This window comes from Dendrobium catenatum, unplaced genomic scaffold (assembly GCF_001605985.2).
Source record: "Dendrobium catenatum unplaced genomic scaffold, ASM160598v2 fragScaff_scaffold_1103, whole genome shotgun sequence".
Lineage (NCBI taxonomy): Eukaryota > Viridiplantae > Streptophyta > Magnoliopsida > Asparagales > Orchidaceae > Dendrobium > Dendrobium catenatum.
This window is the reverse complement of record NW_021319565.1, coordinates 7,154-30,216: the sequence shown is the minus strand read 5'-3', so window position 1 is coordinate 30,216 and position 23,063 is coordinate 7,154. Positions and strand designations below refer to the sequence as shown.

The 23,063-nt window shown below is 36.9% G+C and overlaps 1 protein-coding gene across 1 annotated transcript; it reads left to right on the top strand.

The window, feature by feature from the left end:
• Positions 1-1,030: 1,030 nt before the first annotated feature.
• LOC110108545 (E3 ubiquitin-protein ligase COP1) lies at positions 1,031-22,930 on the top strand. Its single transcript, XM_028698525.1, has 14 exons — positions 1,031-1,591; positions 2,310-2,387; positions 6,810-6,968; positions 7,196-7,555; positions 9,638-9,795; positions 9,949-10,014; positions 18,920-18,998; positions 19,079-19,234; positions 19,318-19,416; positions 20,643-20,747; positions 20,835-21,014; positions 21,631-21,741; positions 21,820-21,993; positions 22,173-22,930. Exons 1-13 carry the CDS (start codon positions 1,223-1,225, stop codon positions 21,988-21,990), a joined length of 2,091 nt encoding a protein of 696 aa, XP_028554358.1. The 5' UTR covers positions 1,031-1,222; the 3' UTR covers positions 21,991-21,993; positions 22,173-22,930.
• The last annotated feature ends 133 nt before the right edge of the window (positions 22,931-23,063 follow it).

Here is a 23,063-nt window from a genome sequence, read left to right as displayed (position 1 = left end):
TTTACCTTCAGCTCACTCTCTAGTCTTATCACCAAGAAGAATATCATCATTAAAAAATATACAACAGGGTACAACCTCTTTCAAATGTTTAGTGAGAACATCCATGACAAAAGTAAAAAGATATGGACTTGAGGTTGATCCTTGATGTAATCCAACATAAATAGAAAAATACTTGGTCAAACCACCTTGTGTTCGAACACAAGTAACAACACCGACATACATATCCCTAGTGAATTGAATGTAAGCATTTTAACTCTTTTATTTTCTAGAAATTTTCATAGCACTTTTATTGGAACTTTATCATATGCTTTCTCAAAATCAATAAACATCATATGAAGAACCTCCTTATTCTCTCCATTCTTCTTCCTCAAACCTCTCAATAAATGTATAGCCTCCTTCCCATAGTAGACCTACCCGGCAATCCGTCATGAATCCAAATTGATATTGAGAAACATTAGTGATTAGTATCACATCATAACCTATGCTCCACAACTCTCTCCCAAAGTTTTAAAGCATGACACATTAACTTAATTCCTCTATAATTTGCAATCTTTTGCATCATCTTTATTTTAAAAAATATGAATCAACACACTCGTTATTCACTCATCTCACATCTTTTTAGTCTTCAAAATAATATTAAAAAGTTTGGTAAGCCAAGAAATTCATTCATCTACTAAGCATTTTCACACCTTTTTTGGAATATCATCAAGTCCAACAACTTTTCCTATTTTACTAATACGCCAATAAAAATAAAATTCTTTATTTTCATTCACGATGTTAAGAACACTAAAATCAATTATATTCTCATAATCTTCATTAAAAAATTTGGCTTATGACTTTAAATTATATAAATATTTATTATAATTGATTAGGTAATAATTTTAAATTCAAAATCGTTATCAAATTTATTAATAATTTTGTTATAAAACATCTTGAGCGGTCTTATCAGAGTTTATAAAGAATTTGAAAGAAATAAATTTAAGGAGCCTAACACTGACACGCAAACGTTCGCTAAGCACAGCTCCACGGCCTCCACCCATCACCAGCTCTAGTTTCGATCGGTCTCGAGCCCTCGACGTGGTAGCTTCTCGCCCATTCGCGCACCTTGTTTCGCTCTCTTTTTCTTGCTTCTGTTCAGATAAAGAGAAACCATTTCTCCAACCACATATCTCCTTGATCTCCTAATATCTTTCCTCTGCGTTAAACCCATTCCAAGTCCTCCATGGGAGACGCCTCTTCCGGGGCGCTAGTGCCGTCGGTGAAATTGGAGGAAAGACAACCACAGACTTTCCCCCCGCCGGCTTCGGTGCCGGCTGCGGCGGTGTCGACATCCGAGATGACAGAGACGGCGGTGGCGACGGCGACGGCGGCGGCGGCGGCGGCTACGGTAACGGCTGAAGAAGCTGAGCTTGATAAGGATTTGCTATGCCCGATCTGCATGGGGACGATCAAGGACGCTTTTCTGACGTCGTGCGGGCATAGCTTCTGCTATATGTGTATCGTCACCCATCTTCAGAACAAGAGCGACTGCCCTTGTTGCTCGCATTACCTCACGAAGAATCTCCTCTACCCTAATTTCCTACTAAACAAGGTTGGAATTTCCTCGTTTTTTAGTTTTTATTGTTGATTCATGATTGTTTGGTATTTCAAAATGGTCAGGGCTTGAAATTCTTTCTGTTGCGCTCCACATCACTTGCGTTTTGATGTTCTGTTGATTGATAACAAGGAATTATAACATTGCTTGCATAAGTTTTGTATCCTCCAGAGTGCATGCGTTCTAAGGATAGGTTTATAGTTACAAGAAAGAATTAGACAAGTTGAATATGGGAGCTTCTATCCAGTTGAAGATGTTTTAGCTGTCATTTTATTGCTAAATCATTTAGATCATGGATTTCAATGAATAAAGTGCTAACGAATTCTGAACTCCTTTTCAAGTTCTCGTAAAATCCTCTATACTCGTGGTCAGCATCCTCGATATGTACGTTTTATATCAACTAGTCTAAAATACATCAAACCAAAACTTGGCCGTTGTTTTGTTGCAAACTAAATGAAAAATAAACTAAATAAAACTCGATGTATGAACGAGAAGATATGCTCCTGAAGTTGAATTTTTTGTTTTTAGTTTAGTTTTTTTTTTTTTAATTTTTTATTTTATTTTATTTTATTTTATTTTTTATATTGCATGAGAAGCTCGTGCATATGCATCGGCTACGCCCTTCTTTTATTTTAGGATACAAAATTTTTTATAATGATTATTTTTACTACCTAGATATTGCTTATTGATGATTTATTTTTTGGGCAAAATGTAGCTCCTGAAAAGGATGGCCGCTCGCCAAATTGAGAAAACTGCATCACCAGTTGAGCATCTTCGTCTAGCATTGCAACAGGTCAGATGTTAATTCAAGATTCAAATGCCTATTGGATATGGTAAATCTATGTTTTTTGGTTGAAACTCAGATGATGTTGTCCAGTTTTAATGTTTACTATTTGTGTTTCACATTACTATACTACCAAATAAGGGAATTACACAGGCTGTTTCTTATTGAAGATCTTCTCAAATCAATTCCAAAGTTAGTGAGAAAGCTTTGGTTTAGCCTTTCTTTAAAGGTATAGCAAGCCCTTCTTTGTTTACGGATTTGTCCACGTTAGTTGCATATCTATCTTTGGGGTTGCAAGTGTGATTCGTACATCGTTTTTGGCTCGCATCGTCAGCCTTTACTTACCAACATTTCTTTTAGGATTTAGCTCCACAAGTGGTCCCTTTCTTGGAATTCCTTAAGAAGGGTATCATTGCTTGAATGCCTTTTTGCTTCTAAAGCTTTCATCCAAATATAAATTCTAATGTCTGCTTCTCATATTATGCACTTCCTAGATTTTGGCAAAATCTTCGATTTCTCTTACAACTCCTTTTGGATAACTAGATAGGTGTAAGTCATTTTCTTAGCCAAGAAGGCCATCCTATGGCTTAATTTTATGAAAATTGAATGAGGGTCTTCAACATTCCTCAAAGTATGATTGTGAATATTATGCTGTTGTTTAAGGTTTGAGGTACTAGTGTCATTATCTATTGTCGTAAGAGTTTGTTTTCTTATGATCACAGAGCCCATAAATTTCTAAACTCTCAAAAGTAGATGAGTTCTCACCATGCGAAATGGATAGCATTTTAGGAGGAGTATACTTTTGGTTTGAGTTATATTGCTAGTGTTGATAATAAATAAACAAACTCTTGGAATAAATTAATATTTGACTATTCATGGTAGTTGCAGAGGTAGAACGTGTGGATTCATTCTTCATAATAATAGGGGATTTACTTGCTATCGAAGTGAGAAAAAGACGGTAGTTTTGTTAATATTTTTAGGTATGAAACCATAGTTATCCTGACTACAGTATGTCTTAAAGTCTTCCATCAATAAACAAATATTTAAATCTTCATGGAAAAATGGCATGCTACTCCTCAAAAATATATGCTAAAAAATTTATCTGGAGTGATCACGTGCAAAATGTGTTGAACCTTTATTTTCTGAGACATTAAGCTGTTGATCTTGATAATTGCTTTGTGGTTGCCCGACCAAATATGGAAAAAATGGTAAGTGAAAAAAAGATGTTATGCTATCCAAAATGAATCCACAAAAAATTTAAACTACTCGAACAATGTATGTTCACGAAATGGATTGCGTCGAAGCATTGGGGACAACAAAAACAACTTAGACAAACACCGATATTACTTGGGTATTTGCATGGAAAAAAGTGAGAATTTTGCCTATGTGGGAGGCGACGATGCGACATCAATTCATGCGAGCAATGAAAAGTTTGCAAAAAGTCATTAATAAATTTTTTTCTTATTGTTATTATTATTATTAAAAATAAATACAAACATTATATGTGTAGATAATTCCTCTCCCAACCCTATCCCTCTCACACGCCTTTGTACCCTCTCCTCTTATTGTGCTTGCTGCTGGACGAGAGGGCCATTCAACTCTCATTTATAATATTTTTTCCTAAGAAAATTGCTCCCTCATTGCTCCTCATCTCTCTTGCTATCCTCATCTCTATTGCTATCCTCATCTCTCTTGCTATCCTCTGTCTCCCTTGGCCTACACTCAGTCATTGCCGACCCTTGCATTGTCGCCAACTCTAAAAACATTAATGATTAACAACATTAATTAATAATAATAATAAGTTAATAACAAAAAAAAGGAATTTAATTTTTAAATTAAAATAATAATAATAATAAGAATAAAACATAAGTTTAGAAATAAACCTTTTTGTTAAGGGGCTGTTTAGGTGATGACTTAGGTGACACTATGCGTGAAGCGAATGGGTTTGCTGAAGGTTAGTGGGTTTGTAATGGATCAAAGTAGTTGGTTGGGTTTGTGGTTTGTTGTAGGTTTAGAGTGAGGTGCTGTGTTGGTAAATTAGAGAAGTAGTGGGCCTTTTATGTTGTTGGGCTAGCTGTTTGTGTTTTGGAGGATGGGAGTGGGCCGATTTAGAGGGATTGAATGTGGATAGTTTTAATTTTGGAGCGAGGAAGTTGGTGTAGGAGGTATGGAGAGTCTTCCTCTTATTTATTAATTTATTTATTTATTTTTAATAAGTGGAATGGGCTATGGGTTGCAGTGGCTTTCTTGAATTTAACTTAAAGGCAACAGAATGATGATAGGGATTGTTCACGTGGATGACGTTGTAGCCGCGTGGAGTTGAATTGAAAGAGGGGCAGACAGTGTTGGGCTACAGAGGCTGTCAACTATGTCGACAGGAGTGGAGAAGGTAAGGTTTATCAGCTTGATGTAGATAGGAGAGGCAAGGTGGATCTGCGGCTTTGAACGGTAGAAAGTCGGACACAAAGGTCCAATCAAACGGTCGAACAAATCTAACAGATTGAGAGGGGTTCGACGGGCTCGGATTTGCTGGCTTGGAGTGTGGTCGTGAGAGGGGCTTGGGTAGAAGGCTGAGGTCTTGTGATTTGGCAGGACTGTAAGGAGTCGAAATAGCAGGTGATGTGAGGTCGGATGTGGAGGAGTTGCTGTGATCGGAGGAACTGTGAGGGAGATCGGGCACGACAGAGTTGACGGGCTACATGTTGTGAAGTTGAGTTGTGGGAGTTCGACAGAGAAGAGGCGGGCTACTTTTGTCAGTCTTGGATGGCCGATCGAACGACCTGGTGGAAATGAGAAGCGAGCTGGGGGATTGAGTAGCTGGACTGACTTTGGATTTGGCTTTGCATGTGAGGAAGAGATGGAAGTTTGTGTGTGAAAATGGGTTATTCGTAGACATATGAGAGAGGTTCGAACGACAATGGTTTTGTGTGCGTGGGGAAGTGAAACAATAAACGAACGGAGGCTTTGTCGATTCCATTTTAACGATGAGGTCAGGACTTTGCTGGAGGCTCAAGCAAATTGACGCAATATTTACGGGAGAAGACGTCCGATGATTTCTACGGGATCCAACAGAGCTTAGACGCATTATATCCAAGGTATATTTAGCGTCTGATTTGATTTTGATTTTAAAATTTAATTAAATAAATGAAAATAATAATTATTAAGGTTTATTATTTAATTATGGGATAGCGGGGCAGATCTGTTTCCTCAAAATCGCCTCGATTTGAGCGCATTTCCTCAGTTTGTGCGCAGTCTTCTCGGAACTCACGTCGATTTGTGTGCGCAACTTTCATGAGGTGAAATTATGGTTTATTTTGGGTAATGTCGACGTTCAGAATGCAACGGCGCATCCCGTTTTGCGATCGAAAGTCGTTTGAGTGATGTTGTGCCTCGATTCACTCAGGAACCATCAATTTTGCCGTACGATTTTAATTGAATAAATTCATGATCATTTCTGGGTGTTGATGTCATTCCGGACGCAACGACGAAGTCCATTTTGCGATCAGACGTCGTTTGTGTGACGTTGCACGTTAATTTCCTCAGTTTGGTTGTCGTCACGTTGGGATTATTGCCGATTTCTCCCGACGACTCCAATTGGATAAGTTGATAGTGATTTTTGGGTGTTGACAACGCTCCAGACGCAACGACGAAATCTATTTTGTGATCGGACGTCGTTTGGGAAACGTCGAACGCCAATTTCTGGTGTTGGTCATCCCTTTGGACCGATCTCGTTCGATTTAACTGCAATGGGTCCCCTAGGCGAATTCAACACTATGATTGCAACAACGCAGTCCGTTTGGCAATCGGAGGTCTTTTGCCTTTCAAGTGATGCGTCACGTTGCTTAATTCATTGATTTTGCCCCTTTTGTACGTGGTTTGATGTGTAAGGGTCAACAATTATCCGAAGAGATTATTTTGGTAGAGTTGGGGAAAATATACATTGGTTCACTAATAATTAGCATCTAAGCACATCTTTTCAAGTTAATAGCTAGCTTTCGAGTACAGTATTTGAGCTCATTGTATATGCTTACAAAATCATCTGCGTGCTTACTTTTTCTGCTAGTTATAGGATAGGTGAGTTTGGAAATTAAGATATGGCGCATCAATGGTGAGGTGTTGTTTGCAGCTTGTTCTTTCTGTTAGTTCAGGTTTTAACTCAGCAACTTGAAAATGCTGCCATGTAGGCCTGAACAACTATATTGGTAAAACCCTTTAATCTAAACATGAAAGTAGCTCATTGAAGTTTCTTGGTTGATGATTTGCCTGTAAATTGTTGCAGAACAAATGATGAAGTTCCTTAGTAGTCATTTCTTAAAAGTAGTGCTTTGCAAAGATTATGTTAATGAGCAATTGGCCATTCAGGCGTAACTCATATCATTTTAATTTTTTGAAGTAATATTTTCTTGACGAAAACATTTCTGTTTTCTGCAGAAAGATTGTGAAATATCAGTTAAAGAGCTAGATAACCTGTTGTCTCTCTTGACTGAGAAAAAGAGGAAAATGGAGCAACAAGAAGCAGAGACTAACATGCAGATTTTACTGGACTTTCTGTACTGCCTTAGGAAACAGAAGCTGGATAAATTAAATGAGGTTAGTTTATGTTCTTGGACTTAAAATTATCTTTTGTCTGTTCATTATTTGAAGACGTATAATGCATGTTATTGCCTTATTATTTGCTCCTATTATCTTGAATAAGAGTTTTACTGTTTTACTAGATCCTTTCTTTTCATTCATATTTTTCGTCTATTTCAAGCACTTCGAAAAGAAGCAACATTAGCTTCTGTGAAGTGTAAAGATTGGTAAATTCCTATTTTCAGGTTCAAACGGATCTTCAGTATATCAAAGAAGACATAAATGCCGTAGAGAAACACAGGGTAGATTTATATCGTGCAAGAGAACGGTATTCTGTTAAATTACGAATGCTTCCAGATGATCCTGCTGCATCAAATTTGTGGCCTTCTACAGTTGATAGGCATAACAATGTCCTAGTATCCAGTGCTCGTAGTCCTTATGGGGTAGCTTGCTCTGGAGTGTTTCAAGGTAAGAAAGTTGATATGAAGGTTCAAGGAAACTTTCCATCCCAGCCAAGGAAAGATGCCTTTAGTGGTTCAGACACTCAACTTTCTCTTAATCAATCGGGACTTATTGTTGCTAGAAAGAGGCGAATAAATGCACAGGTTAGTTTCATAACATTTGTTTTGTGTAATGAGAAATAGTACCATGGAAGTTGATCCTCTAGCTAACATATCTGGTTATTGGATTTTTTTGTTTGCTTCTATAATGTTGTTGGCCACTGTCACACTTGCTCGAAGCAATTCGGGTCATTGAGACATAAATCAATTTTAGAATTATTAGAATTTTCTTAATTTTTTAAGATTTCTATATGAGTATGGTCCATAATCATCTTAACCATCACAATAAGGGTTATGGTTATAGTTGTTGCTGCAGCCTTCATTGTCTATGTTGTAGGAATAATCTTTTTTGTTGTCTTTTGTCATTCTCTTGATTATCATAGCTCTTACTTCATCACCGTTGTTATTGTAATTATCATCATTGTCCATTATCCTTCAATAATTTTTGTAATAAATTAGCGAAATAAATTTGATTTCAATATTAGTTTTGAAGCATGGCTCTTAAAAATCAATCACTGCAATTGACTAGAAGTTCAGGATCTATAACTAAATACAATCGTCTTGAAAATTCTTCAGCACTAACAATATATGTTGAACAGTGCGCAGCTGCCAAAGCAAATACTAAATGCTATTATTTAAACAATATGTGGATCTAAGCTGGCCTCAAGTAGGATGATAACTTGTAAAATCCATTTCATCTTTGTGTTTTTTCATTTATACTGGCTGTTAAATAGCTTTATTCGTTTTGTATTGAGGGCCAAAAAAATAGCAGGATGCACTGTTGCTAACGAAGAAGGGCCACTTGAGGTCCTGAGAACATTCATTTATAACCATCCAAGTCATTTCTTATAAATTTATGTAATATGATGCAAAAAATATTCTTTTAAGACATAAATTTATAGCTTCAGTTTCTTATTTTGCAACTTTCAATGTTTTTATTTTTTTATGTTAATCGGATAGATGTGTTTTTTTTTACATTTCCATTTTCCCCAAAGTTTTGGAGGTCCCATGTATAGGATTAAGTGCTTGACCATTACAAAGTGAATGAACTAAAACATGCCTGAATAAATGAAGGTATTTTTTTATGTAAGTATAGATTTCTTGAGTCATTGGGAAAAATTCAATGCATGAATTGTGATAGATTGCTAATTATGAAACACTCTGGAAATTTATGCATTTTGATCTTTCAAAACAAAAGAAATAAACTTGGTCAGAACATCATGAAGAACTTGAAGCTTACAACTTTTAAGTAGTTTGAAAGTGATTCACTTTGAAGCAAGCTTTGACTGTTTTATGGTTTATGCATAGGATATTCAGATCTATGGAAAAAACATTTGAGATTTCAGTCATTTGGTTGAAAGTTAATTGTTATGCATTTGACAGCAACAACAGAAATTTTAAACTTCTTAGTGTTGCTGGTGTCACTAATAATTTCAACTGCTATTTGTCTTCTCAGGTAATGATTTCTCTACATTTTGTAGTTTCTGAGAAGTCTTGACCCTTGATTGCAATTTTAAAATGTAAAAATAACTTTTGAAGGAAATTAGTACTTTTTAAAGGCATTTCATTTTTTATAGAACTCTACCAATGGGGGCAAGAGTGGTTCATGGTTTGGATTTTGATAATTCAAAATAACTTGAGAAAATATATTATTGTTTTTATTTCACTATTTATAAAACTCTACTAATAAGGGCAAGTATGGTTCATGGTTCGTGGCTGAATTGATTCTATCATAAAAAAATTAAAATAACGAAATCAAAACTAAAACCAACTAATTTAATTCAGTTCAATTTTGGTTCAGCTTTTTGGTTTGGAGTTGGATGTCAAAAAATTAAGTTTTGGATTGGTTTGATTATTTTTCAGCTGAATTTTTTTAGTTTGATTTTATTTACCTGATTTAATAGAAATTAAAAGTAGAAAAAAGATTTTTTTAGATTAGACCTTAAGATCAAACCTTTGAATTTTATTAAATCTCCCATGATGCATCATATTTAGCTGCTTTCTTCCGTTTTTTGGGAAATTCAGCAATTTTTTAGCGTGTTGAAATTATGCAGTTTATTAACTTTTATAGTTTTCATAGTTTCTATTGTTTATCACCTGATGAATTTCATTTTGGGTCTTTCACAGTTTAATGAGCTCCAAGAATGCTACTTGCAAAAGAGGCGTCATGGAGCTAGCCAACTCAGTAGGCAGGGAGAAAGAGATGAAAATCCAATCAACAGAGAAGCGTATCATGCTGGTCTTCAGGATTTTCAGTCTGTGTTGACGACATTTACTCGCTATAGGTCTCAATATTATCATATTACTAAAATGGATACACTGGATTCACCTTTCCTGTTTTATTTCCAGTTTTTTGCGCTTCCAATCTGCTGTCATCTATCCTAGTCTTTTCTCATCCTTGTTTTTATTCTCTTTTTTTCCGGTCTCTGTTGGATCAGCCGGTTGCGTGTGATTGCAGAGGTTAGACATGGAGATCTGTTTCACTCTGCAAATATAGTTTCTAGGTAAGTATCTGGTATTAATGGCAAATGCTTTATTTTACCTCTGCGTAGTTGTAAATGCTCCATCAAATAATAACTCGGCTCAGTTAAGGTAAAAAAAAAAAAAAAATTCCAGCAAGTATTACACCAATAATCTTTCATATTTTGTTTAACTTCGTGCTTCTTTACCTTATTCTTTCCCTTCTAATGAGATAGACACTATTTCTTTACAAGCCATATTCTATACACTGATTTGCTCATGGCCACATTACCAGGAATTAATAGAATTACCGTATTTAGTACATTTACTCAATAGCCTTTTGTAAAACATGAAGGAGGTGCTCGACCCCAGATATTTAAACTGTTAGGAACTACCAGCATGTTTTGCCAAGGATTGATGTGTTATATTGTTAGTTATTTTGTTCTAACTGTTTAACTCTTTATTTATCGTCCTTTTCCTTTTCATTTTTCCTTTTTTTCCCGATACATTGTCATTCATTCTTGTAATAGCTGCTAATTATTGTGATATTTTATCTCCGCACAATACTAGTAGTTTATTGATTTTCAAATTCCTGATTTAACTATAATTTTGTATTGCAGAACCAAGATAGTTATGCATATCACTTTAGGCAGCATTGGACTATCTAGTAATATTAACTGAAAGTTCTGAATCCAAATTTATTAAAATTGAATAAGCGTTACTTAATTTTGTTTTACTAATCTTAGCCCCATTGTCTTTAAAATCTTAATTCCATTGTTCAAGTTTCCACGTAGCGGTTTCACCTATTAGAATAATTTTATCAACAAATAACATTCATCAAAATACCTCATATTAAATATTAATTATATATTTATATATTGTGAGCATATTCATAAAATACAAAAAGATATAAATCTAATATTAGTTATGAGTCATACTATGATTGTAAACTCTTTGATTAGTCTACAACTACTTCTAATACTTTCCAGTGCTCTTTCATATATGTATATACAATATGGTAAGACGCAATGAGATTGAAAAACTCTTATTTAAAAATTTCAAAACTGCAAGCAATGAGAGAGCTCAAATTTTTTTATTTTTTTAATTTTAGGTGGAAAGATGTGTATTCTAACTTAAAAGGGAAACTCACTTCTATTCAATCTAGATTTATATTTATATACTATATATCAAGCCATAGTGGAAGAGAAGGTATATTATTTTTGAAGCTAAATAAGAAAAGAGCTCTATTTCAAAATTAAAACTAAAGTTGAGAAAAAAATTGTCTAATCATATATCCAATATCTATTCTTAATCTTATCTACCTACTATGTATTATTTTTATGATCTTATTTTCTCCTTGATTAACAAAGAAAATCAATTTAAAAAGAAATTTCTCTTTCCTATTTATGAAAATGTTTAAACCACTTTTAAATTAATTTTCATTAGTTAATAGATAAAAAAGGGAACGCTTGTCATCTTTAAAACTTAACTGAAATAGTATTATTAGTTTGATAGTAATTCTAAAGATTATTATTATAATAATTCTAGAGAGTTGATGCTATATAACAGGTTAAGAATTTTTTTTCCTCATCTATTTTTATACTATATATTATGTTGCACAAAGAAAGAATTTGATGCCCTTAAAGCTAAAGTTAAGGAGAGGGGTCGTCATACAATACAAATAAGCTAGTATAATCCATAAATGACTAGTAGGAATGATATAGAGTAGTTTAAAGAAGTTTGTAAATTATAAACTAAAGGGAAATTATAAACTAAAGGGAATGATATAAATCTGAAGAGGAAACACCAACATGCACACACCAAAAAAGAAAAAAGAAAAAAAAGAAGCAGTGTTACCCAGTCTGGTGAGTTCTCTTGTAGGCGACTTTCTCCATTTGTTTTCTTACTTCGATGACTCCTTTTGTTCCTTGCTTGCTTTTTGAACGATTATTCTTCTTGAATTCCTTGCCTTAATATGCTTTCTCTCTTCTACCTTGAATGACACTCAACCATTAATTGCTTGTTTTTAATTTCAGGTTGGATGGGTTTAGTGAGAGAGGGATGGTGTTTCTAGTTAGAGAGAGGGTATTTTATGGTTTTTGGAGTGAGAAATTCCCTTGTGATTGAAAGTTTCAAGGTAAGGAGCTTGATGTATTCGGCTATAGAGAGCGGATAGGGAAAGTGAGCGAGAGATTTAATTTATGAATAATTAAATGATTACATGAGCCCTTATTTATAGACATAGGGTGTCAATAAAATACAACAACAACAACATCAAGCCTTTGTCCCACTACGTGGGGTCGGCTACATGAATCCTTTTTCGCCCTTGTGTCCGGTTAAAAGTTAATTTCTCATTTAAATCTAATAAAGAAAGATCATTTCTAATATTTTCTAACCAAGTCTTTTTAGGTCTACCTCTACCTTTCTTAACATAAGCCAAATCTAATACCTCAACTTTCCTACCAGGGTCATCGGAAGGCCTCCGTTTAAACCGAAATAGGAAAATACTTGGTCAAACCACCTTGTGTTTGAACATAAGTAATAGCTCCTGCATATATATCTTTAATGATTTGAATATAAGCATTATTAACTCTTTTCTTTTCAAGAACTCTCCATAGCACTTCTCTTGGAACTTTATCAGATGCTTTCTCTAAATCAATAAATATCATATGTATATCCTCCTTATTCTCTCTATATTTCTCCATCAAACCTCTCAATAAATGTATGGCTTCCATAGTAGACCTACTCGGCATGAATCCAAATGAAAATCTTAAGATAAGCTAACAAATAAGTAAAGTTTCTTATATGATAACCATTCTCATAACAAACCCAAAATTCCTAAAATCAAAGGTTTTTTTACTCATTCAAAACTTCTCTCTCCATAGGCCAACCTCCTTTGTCTTTTGGATAGATTTGTGAAAAAGTAAAGTAGGCCTTGACTTGTGTAACTAATATTGGCTCATCCAATCTGGTTGGAGGTAGTTTTTGTTTAATCAAAACTCCTCCTTTTCATTCGGTGGTCGATTTTGTTATGCTGAATTTTTCAATTTGTCAACCCCCGTGCTGACATCATGTAGCCTTTTGTACTTGATGGGCCCCTAAGGGCCTTTCTATCCTTTCTATCCTTGACCTGGGCTTGACATTGAGTTTAACATTAACTTGACTTTAAGCTTGATGTAGCTAATCTTAAGGCTAGCCCAATGCTTGTGAACCCTTTTGGTCCTCCAATTTGGCTTGGTTAGCTGATTAACCAAGCTCAATTGCTTGGAAGAGCCTTTTGGATCAATCTTTCATGATTAAAATAGCCCGATACAAATTTCCGCGCATACAAAAAGGGTAAACATGATAACTTTAAAACTAAATCTTAAAGCCCCAGCTAATTGGAGCATATTCCTCCTCTTTTCATGGTTTCAATCCTCTTTTTGTGGCCATTCCTCCTTGATTCAAAATTGGATTTGATTTCACAATTTTAATTCTTCCTTGTTTTTATTATCCTGTCTTTTTTTTTATTTGAATTTCTGCCTTTATTCAAGATTGGCAGTGCCTTTCATGGAGGTTGAGAGAGAAACGGTTGTAGGCCTTGTGTTTTGCTCTCATTCACTCTAGCGTGCCATGCACAAGTGTTATTTTTCATGTATGATTTTTTATGACCCTAGAGCGTCTGGATCTCTAACTTTGGTCTTTCTATGTAATTTTGTTGAGATGAAATCATTCTATGTATTCGATCATGCCATAGAAACTAGGATACATTTACCTTTTGAAGTTGTGTCCTTTTTAACTTTTCCAATACATAGAATATGAGCAGGGATTTCTCTTGTGGCACAATAGTTTTTTTTATGCATGCCGTTAGATTCCATTATTTTCTTGAGCATTAATAGCTTGCTTCTCATTGAAACCTTTCTCATGTTTATTCCTCTTTATGCTTCCTGATTCTCTCGCTCCTGTTCTTTTCTTTTTTAAAATTCCATGTCATAGCTAATCTATCTGATGAGGACATCGCTTAGAGCTTCAGATATGTGTACCGGCGACGGAATCGTAGATCGACGGTTATGATTCAGCGTCTTTACTTTTGACGCTTTATGTTTTATCTAGTCTTGTTGTATGCATGATGTTTTATTTAGTTTTTGTTATTTTTCCGCTTTTACCCTTATGGGGAGTATCTTGTCATTGTAGCCCGGAGGGCAAGTTTGTACTTTTCTTTTCATGTTGAGAGGCCTATATATAGTGGCCCTATGTGTTGTAAAAGGATGATGAATGTTTAATAAAAAATTTATTGTGTTTCTTCTTTTTGTGTGATCACTAGAGGGAAGGGAGAGAGCTCGAGGTGAGCAAGTGCAAGGCCCACCAGTCGTTGGAAGAGTCCACGGCTCGTGGTAATTTCTTCTTTTCTATTTTAGTTGAGTTTCCCTCATCCTCCTTCCCCTCTCCACCCACCGGATCCTTCCCAAGCCTACCTCCACCGATTGATTAACCTCTCCCATCCATTTCATCCTCTGGCTCCACCACATCAAGTCCAACCACCATCCAAGCCCACCTCAACTCGACGACAAATCCCTCTTCCCCTTTGATCGCCGGCCACCTCCTCATTCATCAAGCCATTATGATGATTTCAATTTTCAATCATCATAATGACTCCCTAACTTAGATCTAGCATTAAGGAATAAATTTGTGAAATTCAAAACTTTCCTTATTTGCGAAATCTAAATAAGAAAAGTTTCTAAATTTGAATCCATTCGAAATTTAATTTTGGAGGATTCAATATTTTTTCGCCTCATTATCATATCTTATTTGGAAAGAGCCTAAATCCTCCCTAATCCCTTTTTCCCCTCTCTCCATGCCGCCGACCTCATGCTTGGCTTCCCCCCATTAAATCCCCAATCAATGCATTAATTACAAATTAATTTGAAATCAAATTTCAAATTAGTTTCCCTCCAAATTCACTCAAATTCTGAAATTAATTTCAAGTTTAGGAATAAAACCTCTCCCTCTCTCTCCATGCTGACGGCCCCATGCTTGGGCCCCTCCCATTAATCCTCAATCAATGCCTTAATTACAATTAATTTGAAATCAAATTTCAAATTGGTCTCCCTCCTAATTTACTCAAATCCTGAAATTAATTTCAGGTTTGGAATAAAACCTCTCTTCCTCTCTTGGATCAAACCTAATTCTCCCATCCAAGCCGCCCCCTCTTCTCCACCTTTGGTCGCCCCTTTTCTTGGCGTTCTCTCCTCCTCATGCTTATGGTGCATGGCCGATCCTGAAGTCGATCACGGCTTCACTTACAACGACCGAGGGGAAATCAACATCCTCCTCTCCCCCTTCTATGAGCCTGACTGGCAATACGACAAAACGGTGGAAAGATATGTCAAGTGCATCCTCTATTGCTTAGCAGAGACGATCGACCTTCAAAAGCCTAAGACGCCTTGGCTTCTCGTTGGGAGATCTACCCCTTCTCCGTCTGTGGCTACCTCTCCATCAACAAAGACCTTCAGAACCATCTTCCTAGTGACAGTTTCTCTCATTGTATGCTTCATCTTCAACTATTAAGCCTAAGAGTGATTGAGTGAGTAGGAACTCTAAGTGACCATGTCTTGATGTTACACTGTGGATTCTTGATTACTTGCTATTAGAACTACTATTTAATTTTTGTTGTTATTGCAATTATCTTGCTAACCTCTTGTAACGGCTTACCATTACCTAATCTTCCATCGGAAAGTTCTAAGAATTTAACTTGATTGAAGCATGAGTTACTAATTAGCAATGTGCAAATTCAGCCTTTATTGTTACAATTCCAAAGCAACAATTCCAAACCGAAAATGACCCAAAAATGGTCCTTGCCCAGTTGCCCGCGTCGACTGCCCGATTGCCCGACGCGTCAAGTCGCGTCCTTGCCCGGCTTCTCGGTTGCCCGACTCGTCAAGTCGCGCCTTTGCGGTTCGCGTGCCAACACGGCAGAGGCGTAGAGTTTGCTTCGGCTTCGCCGCTCGCGTGCCAGTTACTCGCCCCAGCTTGGGGTTTGGCCGTTCGAGTTCAGTCGTGAGTCGCGACGCGTGCCGAGTGCCAACTAGTCGCTGGCCGCTGTGCCGCCTGGTCCGTTGTGCGCGCTTGCTGCAGCCGCGCCGCCGCTGCCGGCGACCACTTCCATTTTAAATAATCGGGTCGGGTCGTGTCAACCCGGCAACCCGCACGGGTCGGTCCGGGTTGAGATAGCTGAACTGTTTATAAAAATGGGTCGGGTTCGGGTTGACCCATTTAGAACCAGGTCAACTCAGGTTCGACCCGAGCCCGACCCGTCGACCCGAATTGACACCTTTATTGTAGCCCGGAGGGCAAGTTTGTACTTTTCTTTTCATGTTGAGAGACCTATATATATAGTGGCCCTATTTGTTGTAAAAGGATGATGAATGTTTAATGAAAAATTTAATGTGTTTCTTCTTCTTCATGTGTGATCACTAGAGGGAAGGGAGAGAGCTCGAGGTGAGCAAGCGCAAGGCCCACCAGTTGTTGGAAGAAAATCCACGGCTTGTAGTAATTTCTTCTTTTCTATTTTAGTTGAGTTTCCCTCATCCTCCTTCCCCTCTCCACCCGCCGGCTCCTTCCCAAGCCTAGCTCCACCGATTGCTTAACCTCTCTCATCCATTTCATCCTCTAGCTCCACCACATCAAGCCCAACCACCATCCAAACCCATCTCAACCTGACAGCAAATCCCTCTTCCCCTTTGGCCGCCGGCCACCTCCTCATTCATCAAGCCATTATCATAATGACTCCCTAACTTAGATCTAGCATTAAGGAAGAAATTTGTGAATTTTTGAAATTCAGAACTTTCCTTATTTGCGAAATATAAATAAGGAAAGTTTCTTAATTTGAATCCATTCGAAATTTAATTTTGGAGGATTCATTATTATTATTATTATTATTTTTAGAGGATTCATTATTTTCCCGCCTCTTTGTCATATCTTGTTTGGAAAGAGTCTAAATCCTCCCTAATCCCTTTTCCCCCTCTCTCCATGACGCCGGCCTCATGCTTGGCTTCCCCCCATTAAATCCCCAATCAATGCATTAATTACAAATTAATTTGAAATCAAATTTCAAATTAGTTTCCCTCCAAATTCACTCAAATCCTGAAATTAATTTCAGGTTTAGGAATAAAACCTCTCTCCCTCTCTCTCTATGACGCCGGCCCCATGCTTGGGCCCCTCCCATTAATCCTCAATCAATGCCTTAATTACAATTAATTTGAAATCAAATTTCAAATTGGTCTCCCTTCAAATTTACTCAAATCCTGAAATTAATTTTCAGGTTGGAATAAAACCTCTCTTCCTCTCTTGGATCAAACCTAATTGTCCCACCCAAGCCGCCCCCTCTTCTCCACCTTTGGCCGCCCCTTCTCTTGGCGTTCTCTCCTCCTCATGCTTATGGTGTATGGCCGATCCTGAAGTCGATCACGGCTTCGTTTACAACGACTGAGGAGAAATCGACATCCTCCTCTCCCCCTTCTACGGCCTGACTGGGAATACGACGAAATGGTGTAAAGGTATGTCTAGCGCATCCTTGATTGCTTAGCAGAGACAATCGATCTTCAAAAGCCTAAGACGCCTTGGCTTCTCGTTGGGAGATCTACCCCTTCTCCGTCCGTGGCTACCTCTCCATCAACAAAGACATTCAGAATGATCTTCCTAGTGGCAGTTTCTCTCATCGTATGCTTCATCTTCAACCGCTAAGCCTAAGAGTGATTGAGTGAGTAGGAACTCTTAAGTGACCATGTCTTGATGTTACGCTGTGGATTCTTGATTACTTGCTATTATAACTACTATTTAATTTTTGTTGTTATTGCAATTGTCTTGCTAACCTCTTGTAACGGCTTACCATTACCTAATCTTCCAATGGAAAGTTCTAAGAATTTAACTTGATTGAAGCATGAGTTACTAATTAGCAATGTGCTAATTCAATCTTTATTGTTACAATTCCAAAGCAACACTTCGCATATTTGTCTTACATCACTATCAAGGCTAAACAGCTTAAATATTTCCAAAATCTACTTTAACATCTCTAGCAAATTGAGAGCCTACTCATGATCCCTCAACTATTCCTTCAGTTATCCATTTTTAACTAGTATGATAACCCAAGTAAAGTCATGTCGTTAACTTGTCCAAATTATAAATATTAGTGCTTTGAATCCGTTAAAATCTATTTACTTACGCCATGAAATGGCGATTCTCATGTGCTGTAGCCACTAATTAGGGTCACACACCATTGAGTAAGGTGCTTTTGGACCTTCAACAGCTTACACATGATTTCCCTTATTGCAGATGTTATGTTTTGGAGGAAGGCTTTCTTGTACTAATCTTATGCTGGGTCACAGGCTTGGTTCATTCGTCGCTGTCATGTGAGACATTTGCATTTGAACATACCCCTACTGAAAAAGCTTAGAATAGTAGTATCATGTTGCATCCATTACTGTATCATTAATGTTTAAGCATATCCTTTTAATAATGAACGATATAATAACATAGTCCAACTGGAAAAGATCATAACAGCAGCGTCATTCTGTATCCACTATTTTGTCATGCATGATTAAGCTTGCCTCTTATTATGGATGACACTGAACAAAATTTTAACTATTATATAGATTAGTATTTGATATACATTTATAATTCCATATTTTCATGTCCTGTTACCTGTATTTTTCTTCAGGGTGACAAGCTGGATTATGAAAAATAATTTAACATCTAAATTTAGTCAATGTTCCTATAGTTCATTTTCTTGTGTTTCCTTAGCTTCTTTTGGTGCAAAGTGTTATGAAGTGGGGTATATAAATATATATTTCTAGAACTGTTACCCGATCTCCCTTTGAAGCTTCTTTCTTATGCGGTTGTTTGTATTTTTTTTTTTTGTAGACTAGAAAGATTTTAATTTTATGTTACTGATGTTTGCTGTTTTTTTTGCAGCATAGAATTTGACCGTGATGATGAATTGTTTGCTACAGCTGGCGTTTCCAAATGCATTAAAGTTTTTGACTACGCTGCAGTAAGTCCCTAGGTATTTCCATTTCTCAGAAACATCTTTGAAATTTCAAGTTTAATGGATTCCTTGGAAGTTCTTTCCAGGTTGTTAATGAACCAGCTGATGTACACTGCCCTGTTGTAGAAATGTCCACACGTTTCAAACTTAGTTGCTTGAGTTGGAATAAGTACTCAAAGAACATCATTGCAAGTAGTGACTATGAAGGAACTGTAACTGTTTGGGACGTAAATACACGCCAGGTAGCAAAATTTTCTTGTATATATTTATGATATTTACTGTGAATTTTTTATTCTTAAAATGTGAACATTTTCCTATGTTCAAGAGTGTCATGGAGTATGAAGAACATGAAAAGAGAGCATGGAGTGTTGACTTTTCACGTACAGAGCCATCAATGCTTGTTTCCGGAAGCGATGATTACAAGGTAATTTTTATACACAGATTTGCATTGGCGGTCAGCTTCTGATTTCTGCTTTATAATCTTGCTCATATTGATCTCATTTTGCGTAGTATATTTTTATTTAATCTAGCTATCCATCTTAATTGATGCGTGCCTTTAGCAGTGAGGGTTTTAAAATCTTACGAACGTCATAAATTTTTAAGCAACCTCCAGTTTGTGCATGCATGGTTGAATAAATATTTGTTTTTTCTTCTCGAGAAGGGCGGGTTAGTGTGTTGAGCTTGTGGAATCAATATTAGTGTCGTTTAAATCATCTAGCAGAATGTAACTCTCTAATTAGCTAAGAGCAAGAGGGAGGGCAGATTATGTACGGTTACTACAGTGGTTGAATGTTACCTTTGCAGTCTTCTTCCAACGAATGAATGTATCCATGCATGTGGCTTGTACTTACTTCCAATTTCTTTTGAGCTCGACCATGTTCAAAACTTGCTCTGAATAAATTCTGTGAATTTCTTATGTTAGTAGTCAAATCTTTGAAGTTGATTAATACTCTTAAGTTGTGCAAAATGTAATTATAGACCTTCCATGATTATTGGATTGAGACTGCGATAGAAAATACTTGAGTTCGCAAGTAACCTTAAGGGAAATACTTGAGTTTGCAAGCAAACCAATCACTAATTGGTGAAAACAGTAAGAATAATGCAAAATCTGGGAATCAGCCCCAAAACAATGGATTGCAATATGATAATCAAAGCCAAACAAACACGAACACAAGATACAAGGGATCCTCAATTTGAGAGGAGGATCGTCTTTCCCAAATCTCTAGACAAGGTAGTCTAGAGCCCAAGACGCCAAGGAACTTCAAGAGAAATCAAAATCCAGCATAAACCCTAATGCTTCCCTAAAAGAAACTAATTAAAGACAAAGGACAATTACAATTTTCCTAAACAGCCCCCTAATTCAAAAATTTCCTCCAAAGCAAATTAAATTAGCATGTCGGCCCTCTAGGAGCATCCACCCCTCCCTCTCTCTCTTCTCTGGTTCCGCCCAATTTGGGCCGCCTGCTATAGGTGAGAACCGGTCCACTAGGGACCGGTTCAACCGGCCCAGGAGGGGCCGGCCTAACAGACTGATGAGACATTTAATGTACATTCTCCTCTTGTTTTCATTAAAAGCATACCAGAGTAAGCATGTAATTGTGGTTAGCTAATAATTAAACTAATGTAGGTTTGCCTTCCAATGATTATCAGGTAAAGGTTTGGTGCACAAAGCAAGAAGCAAGTGTTTTTAATATTGACATGAAAGCAAATATTTGTTGCGTGAAATACAATCCCGGTTCAAGCATTTATGTGGCGGTATGCTCCTTATCCTTTCAGTTTCTTTTTGCTTTGATCACTTCATTAATGGGTTCATTAGGTGGTAATTGGTATGCAATTTTTCAGGTGGGTTCTGCAGACCATAGTATTCACTATTTTGATTTGAGAAAGACTAGTACACCAGTACATGTTTTCAGAGGACACAGAAAGGCTGTTTCATACGTGAAATTTTTATCTACTAATGAGCTTGCATCGGCCTCAACTGACAGCACATTGCGCTTGTGGGATGTAAAGGATAACACGGCAGTACGTTTATCAATTAAGCTTTAGATTCATTCTTATTGATAAGTTACAACATTTTCTGTGAACTGTTTTGGATTGGCATTGATGTAGTTTATGTTTTTTTATTGTCAATTATGTTCTGTCGATGTACTTGTCATAAATCTCCATTAATTACTGTAGTTTGCTGTCCTGGTATTGTTCCTGCTACAAGCTCAATTCAAGCTCAGAACTAAATTATCATACCAGGCTTTGGAAAGGAGAAAACTACATGGGTTTTGGGCATGGGAGTGTCTGCATATGCAGTTTAAGGCTTCGTTTGGGACCGCTTTCTTTCTGCTTCTCAAAGCAGTTTTTTAGTACAAAATTAAAAATTTTGTACTAAAAAGTTGTTTTGAGAAGCAGAAAGAAAGCCGTCCCAAACGAAGCCTAAGTCTACAACGTTAAAAATAATAAGTTCCCAGTGATTTGGTGCCAAATTGTTAAAGTTGTTGCATATTACTCCAATTTTTTTAATTTATCGTATTTTTTGGTTGAATTTCTCATTGATGGCTTCGGGCCCACTTTTACTTAGATCAGAAGTAACTTCAACTTTATGGATTTTTTCTAGTCTTATGGGCTTAACCATGAAGCTTTTGTTCAGGTGAGAACTTTCAGAGGCCACACCAACGAGAAGAATTTTGTTGGTCTTACAGTAAACAATGAGTACATTGCTTGCGGAAGTGAAACAAATGATGTTTTTGTATATCACAAGGTAAACTATACTCATCAAATTTTCCGTACTTCTAATTCATTTAAGCCTGTTTTTCTTCTGATTAATGATCTCTTGCAGGCCATTTCCAAGCCAGCAGCCTGGCATAGATTAGGCTCCCCTGACCTTGACGACACAGATGATGACCCCGGATCATATTTCATCAGTGCTGTTTGCTGGAAGAGTGATAGCCCTACAATGCTGGCAGCCAACAGTCAAGGCACTATCAAAGTCCTTGTGCTAGCGGCTTGAGGTCCAAACAATTGGGAAATTATTGGGTTCGGACACCGGATGCCGTCCAGAGTCCAATGAAAATGCGCCACATCACCCCCTACTCGGTACTGAGCATTACCAAGCAGTACCGAGCTCGGTACTGGATAACGTGGCTGCACCTGATTGATCTCCGAACGATAAGCTGTGTCCGGTGTTCAAACCCAATAATTTCCCCCAAACAATCATATTATGTGCATTACAATAGCCTATGGAGATCATTTTTTTTTTTTGGGCTGTTAAATATTATGTTATTTGGATAGCCCTGCTCCTAGCTAACATTTCTTGGTGAAATCCCTTAGCAAGCTCATTGCTTTTTCACCTTCAGTCCAGCAAACTAGCTGGAAGATTGGTTTCCAGCACATGAAAAACTGGGCTGGTGGCCTGCGATTTTCTTCTTCGGGGGTACTTAGTACTAGAACTTTCTTTCTGAGAAAGAAAAATTGTTTATAGTATTGCTTGTATATGTGTGTTTTTGGGAAAATTATTAGGTGCGAGGATGTAGAGATACGTCCATACTTCCACTTAAAATGTGACACGTGGAGTGCGCTTTAGTTGCATTTTAATTGCTCTTTAACTACTCTTTTGTTGCGCTTTGGTTGCGCTTTGGCTGCGCTTGGCTTAAAGTTTCGCTGACACATTAAATATATAAAGTACCTCAACGTGTCAAAAATTTATTGGAATCCGGATGTATCTCTAGGTCCAGTGTCCGCACCTAATAATTTTCCGTGTTTTTTGGGTGCCAACGCTATGATAGGAGGTTTTCTCGTACATATGGATCTGCAGAAGGATGATAACCGGCACAGGAAAGAGTTTGGAAGTGGTTCTCATTGCTGGCAAGTACATACATTTGTGCTATGTAAAATAACTTCTACTATATATAAATGAAAAGTTTCAGTTGTTGGCTTGCAGGCTGTAACAATTGCCATTGTAGTATTTAAACGTTTTTGAGAAATCAAGTTTCGTTTCAGTTTCACAAGGTCCTGTTTTTTGTGTCCATTTTTTAGATTTTATTTTAAAAAAATGAATTTAAAATATAAGATAGTAGAATTATT

Excerpts from the sequence above, each read along its gene's own strand:
- LOC110108545 (XM_028698525.1), top strand. The coding sequence starts at position 1,223 with ATGGGAGACGCCTCTTCCGGGGCGCTAGTGCCGTCGGTGAAATTGGAG. Across the intron at positions 19,417-20,642 it reads CCGGAAGCGATGATTACAAG|GTAAAGGTTTGGTGCACAAA; the intron begins GTAATTTTTATA and ends AATGATTATCAG. Across the intron at positions 21,742-21,819 it reads ATGTTTTTGTATATCACAAG|GCCATTTCCAAGCCAGCAGC; the intron begins GTAAACTATACT and ends GATCTCTTGCAG.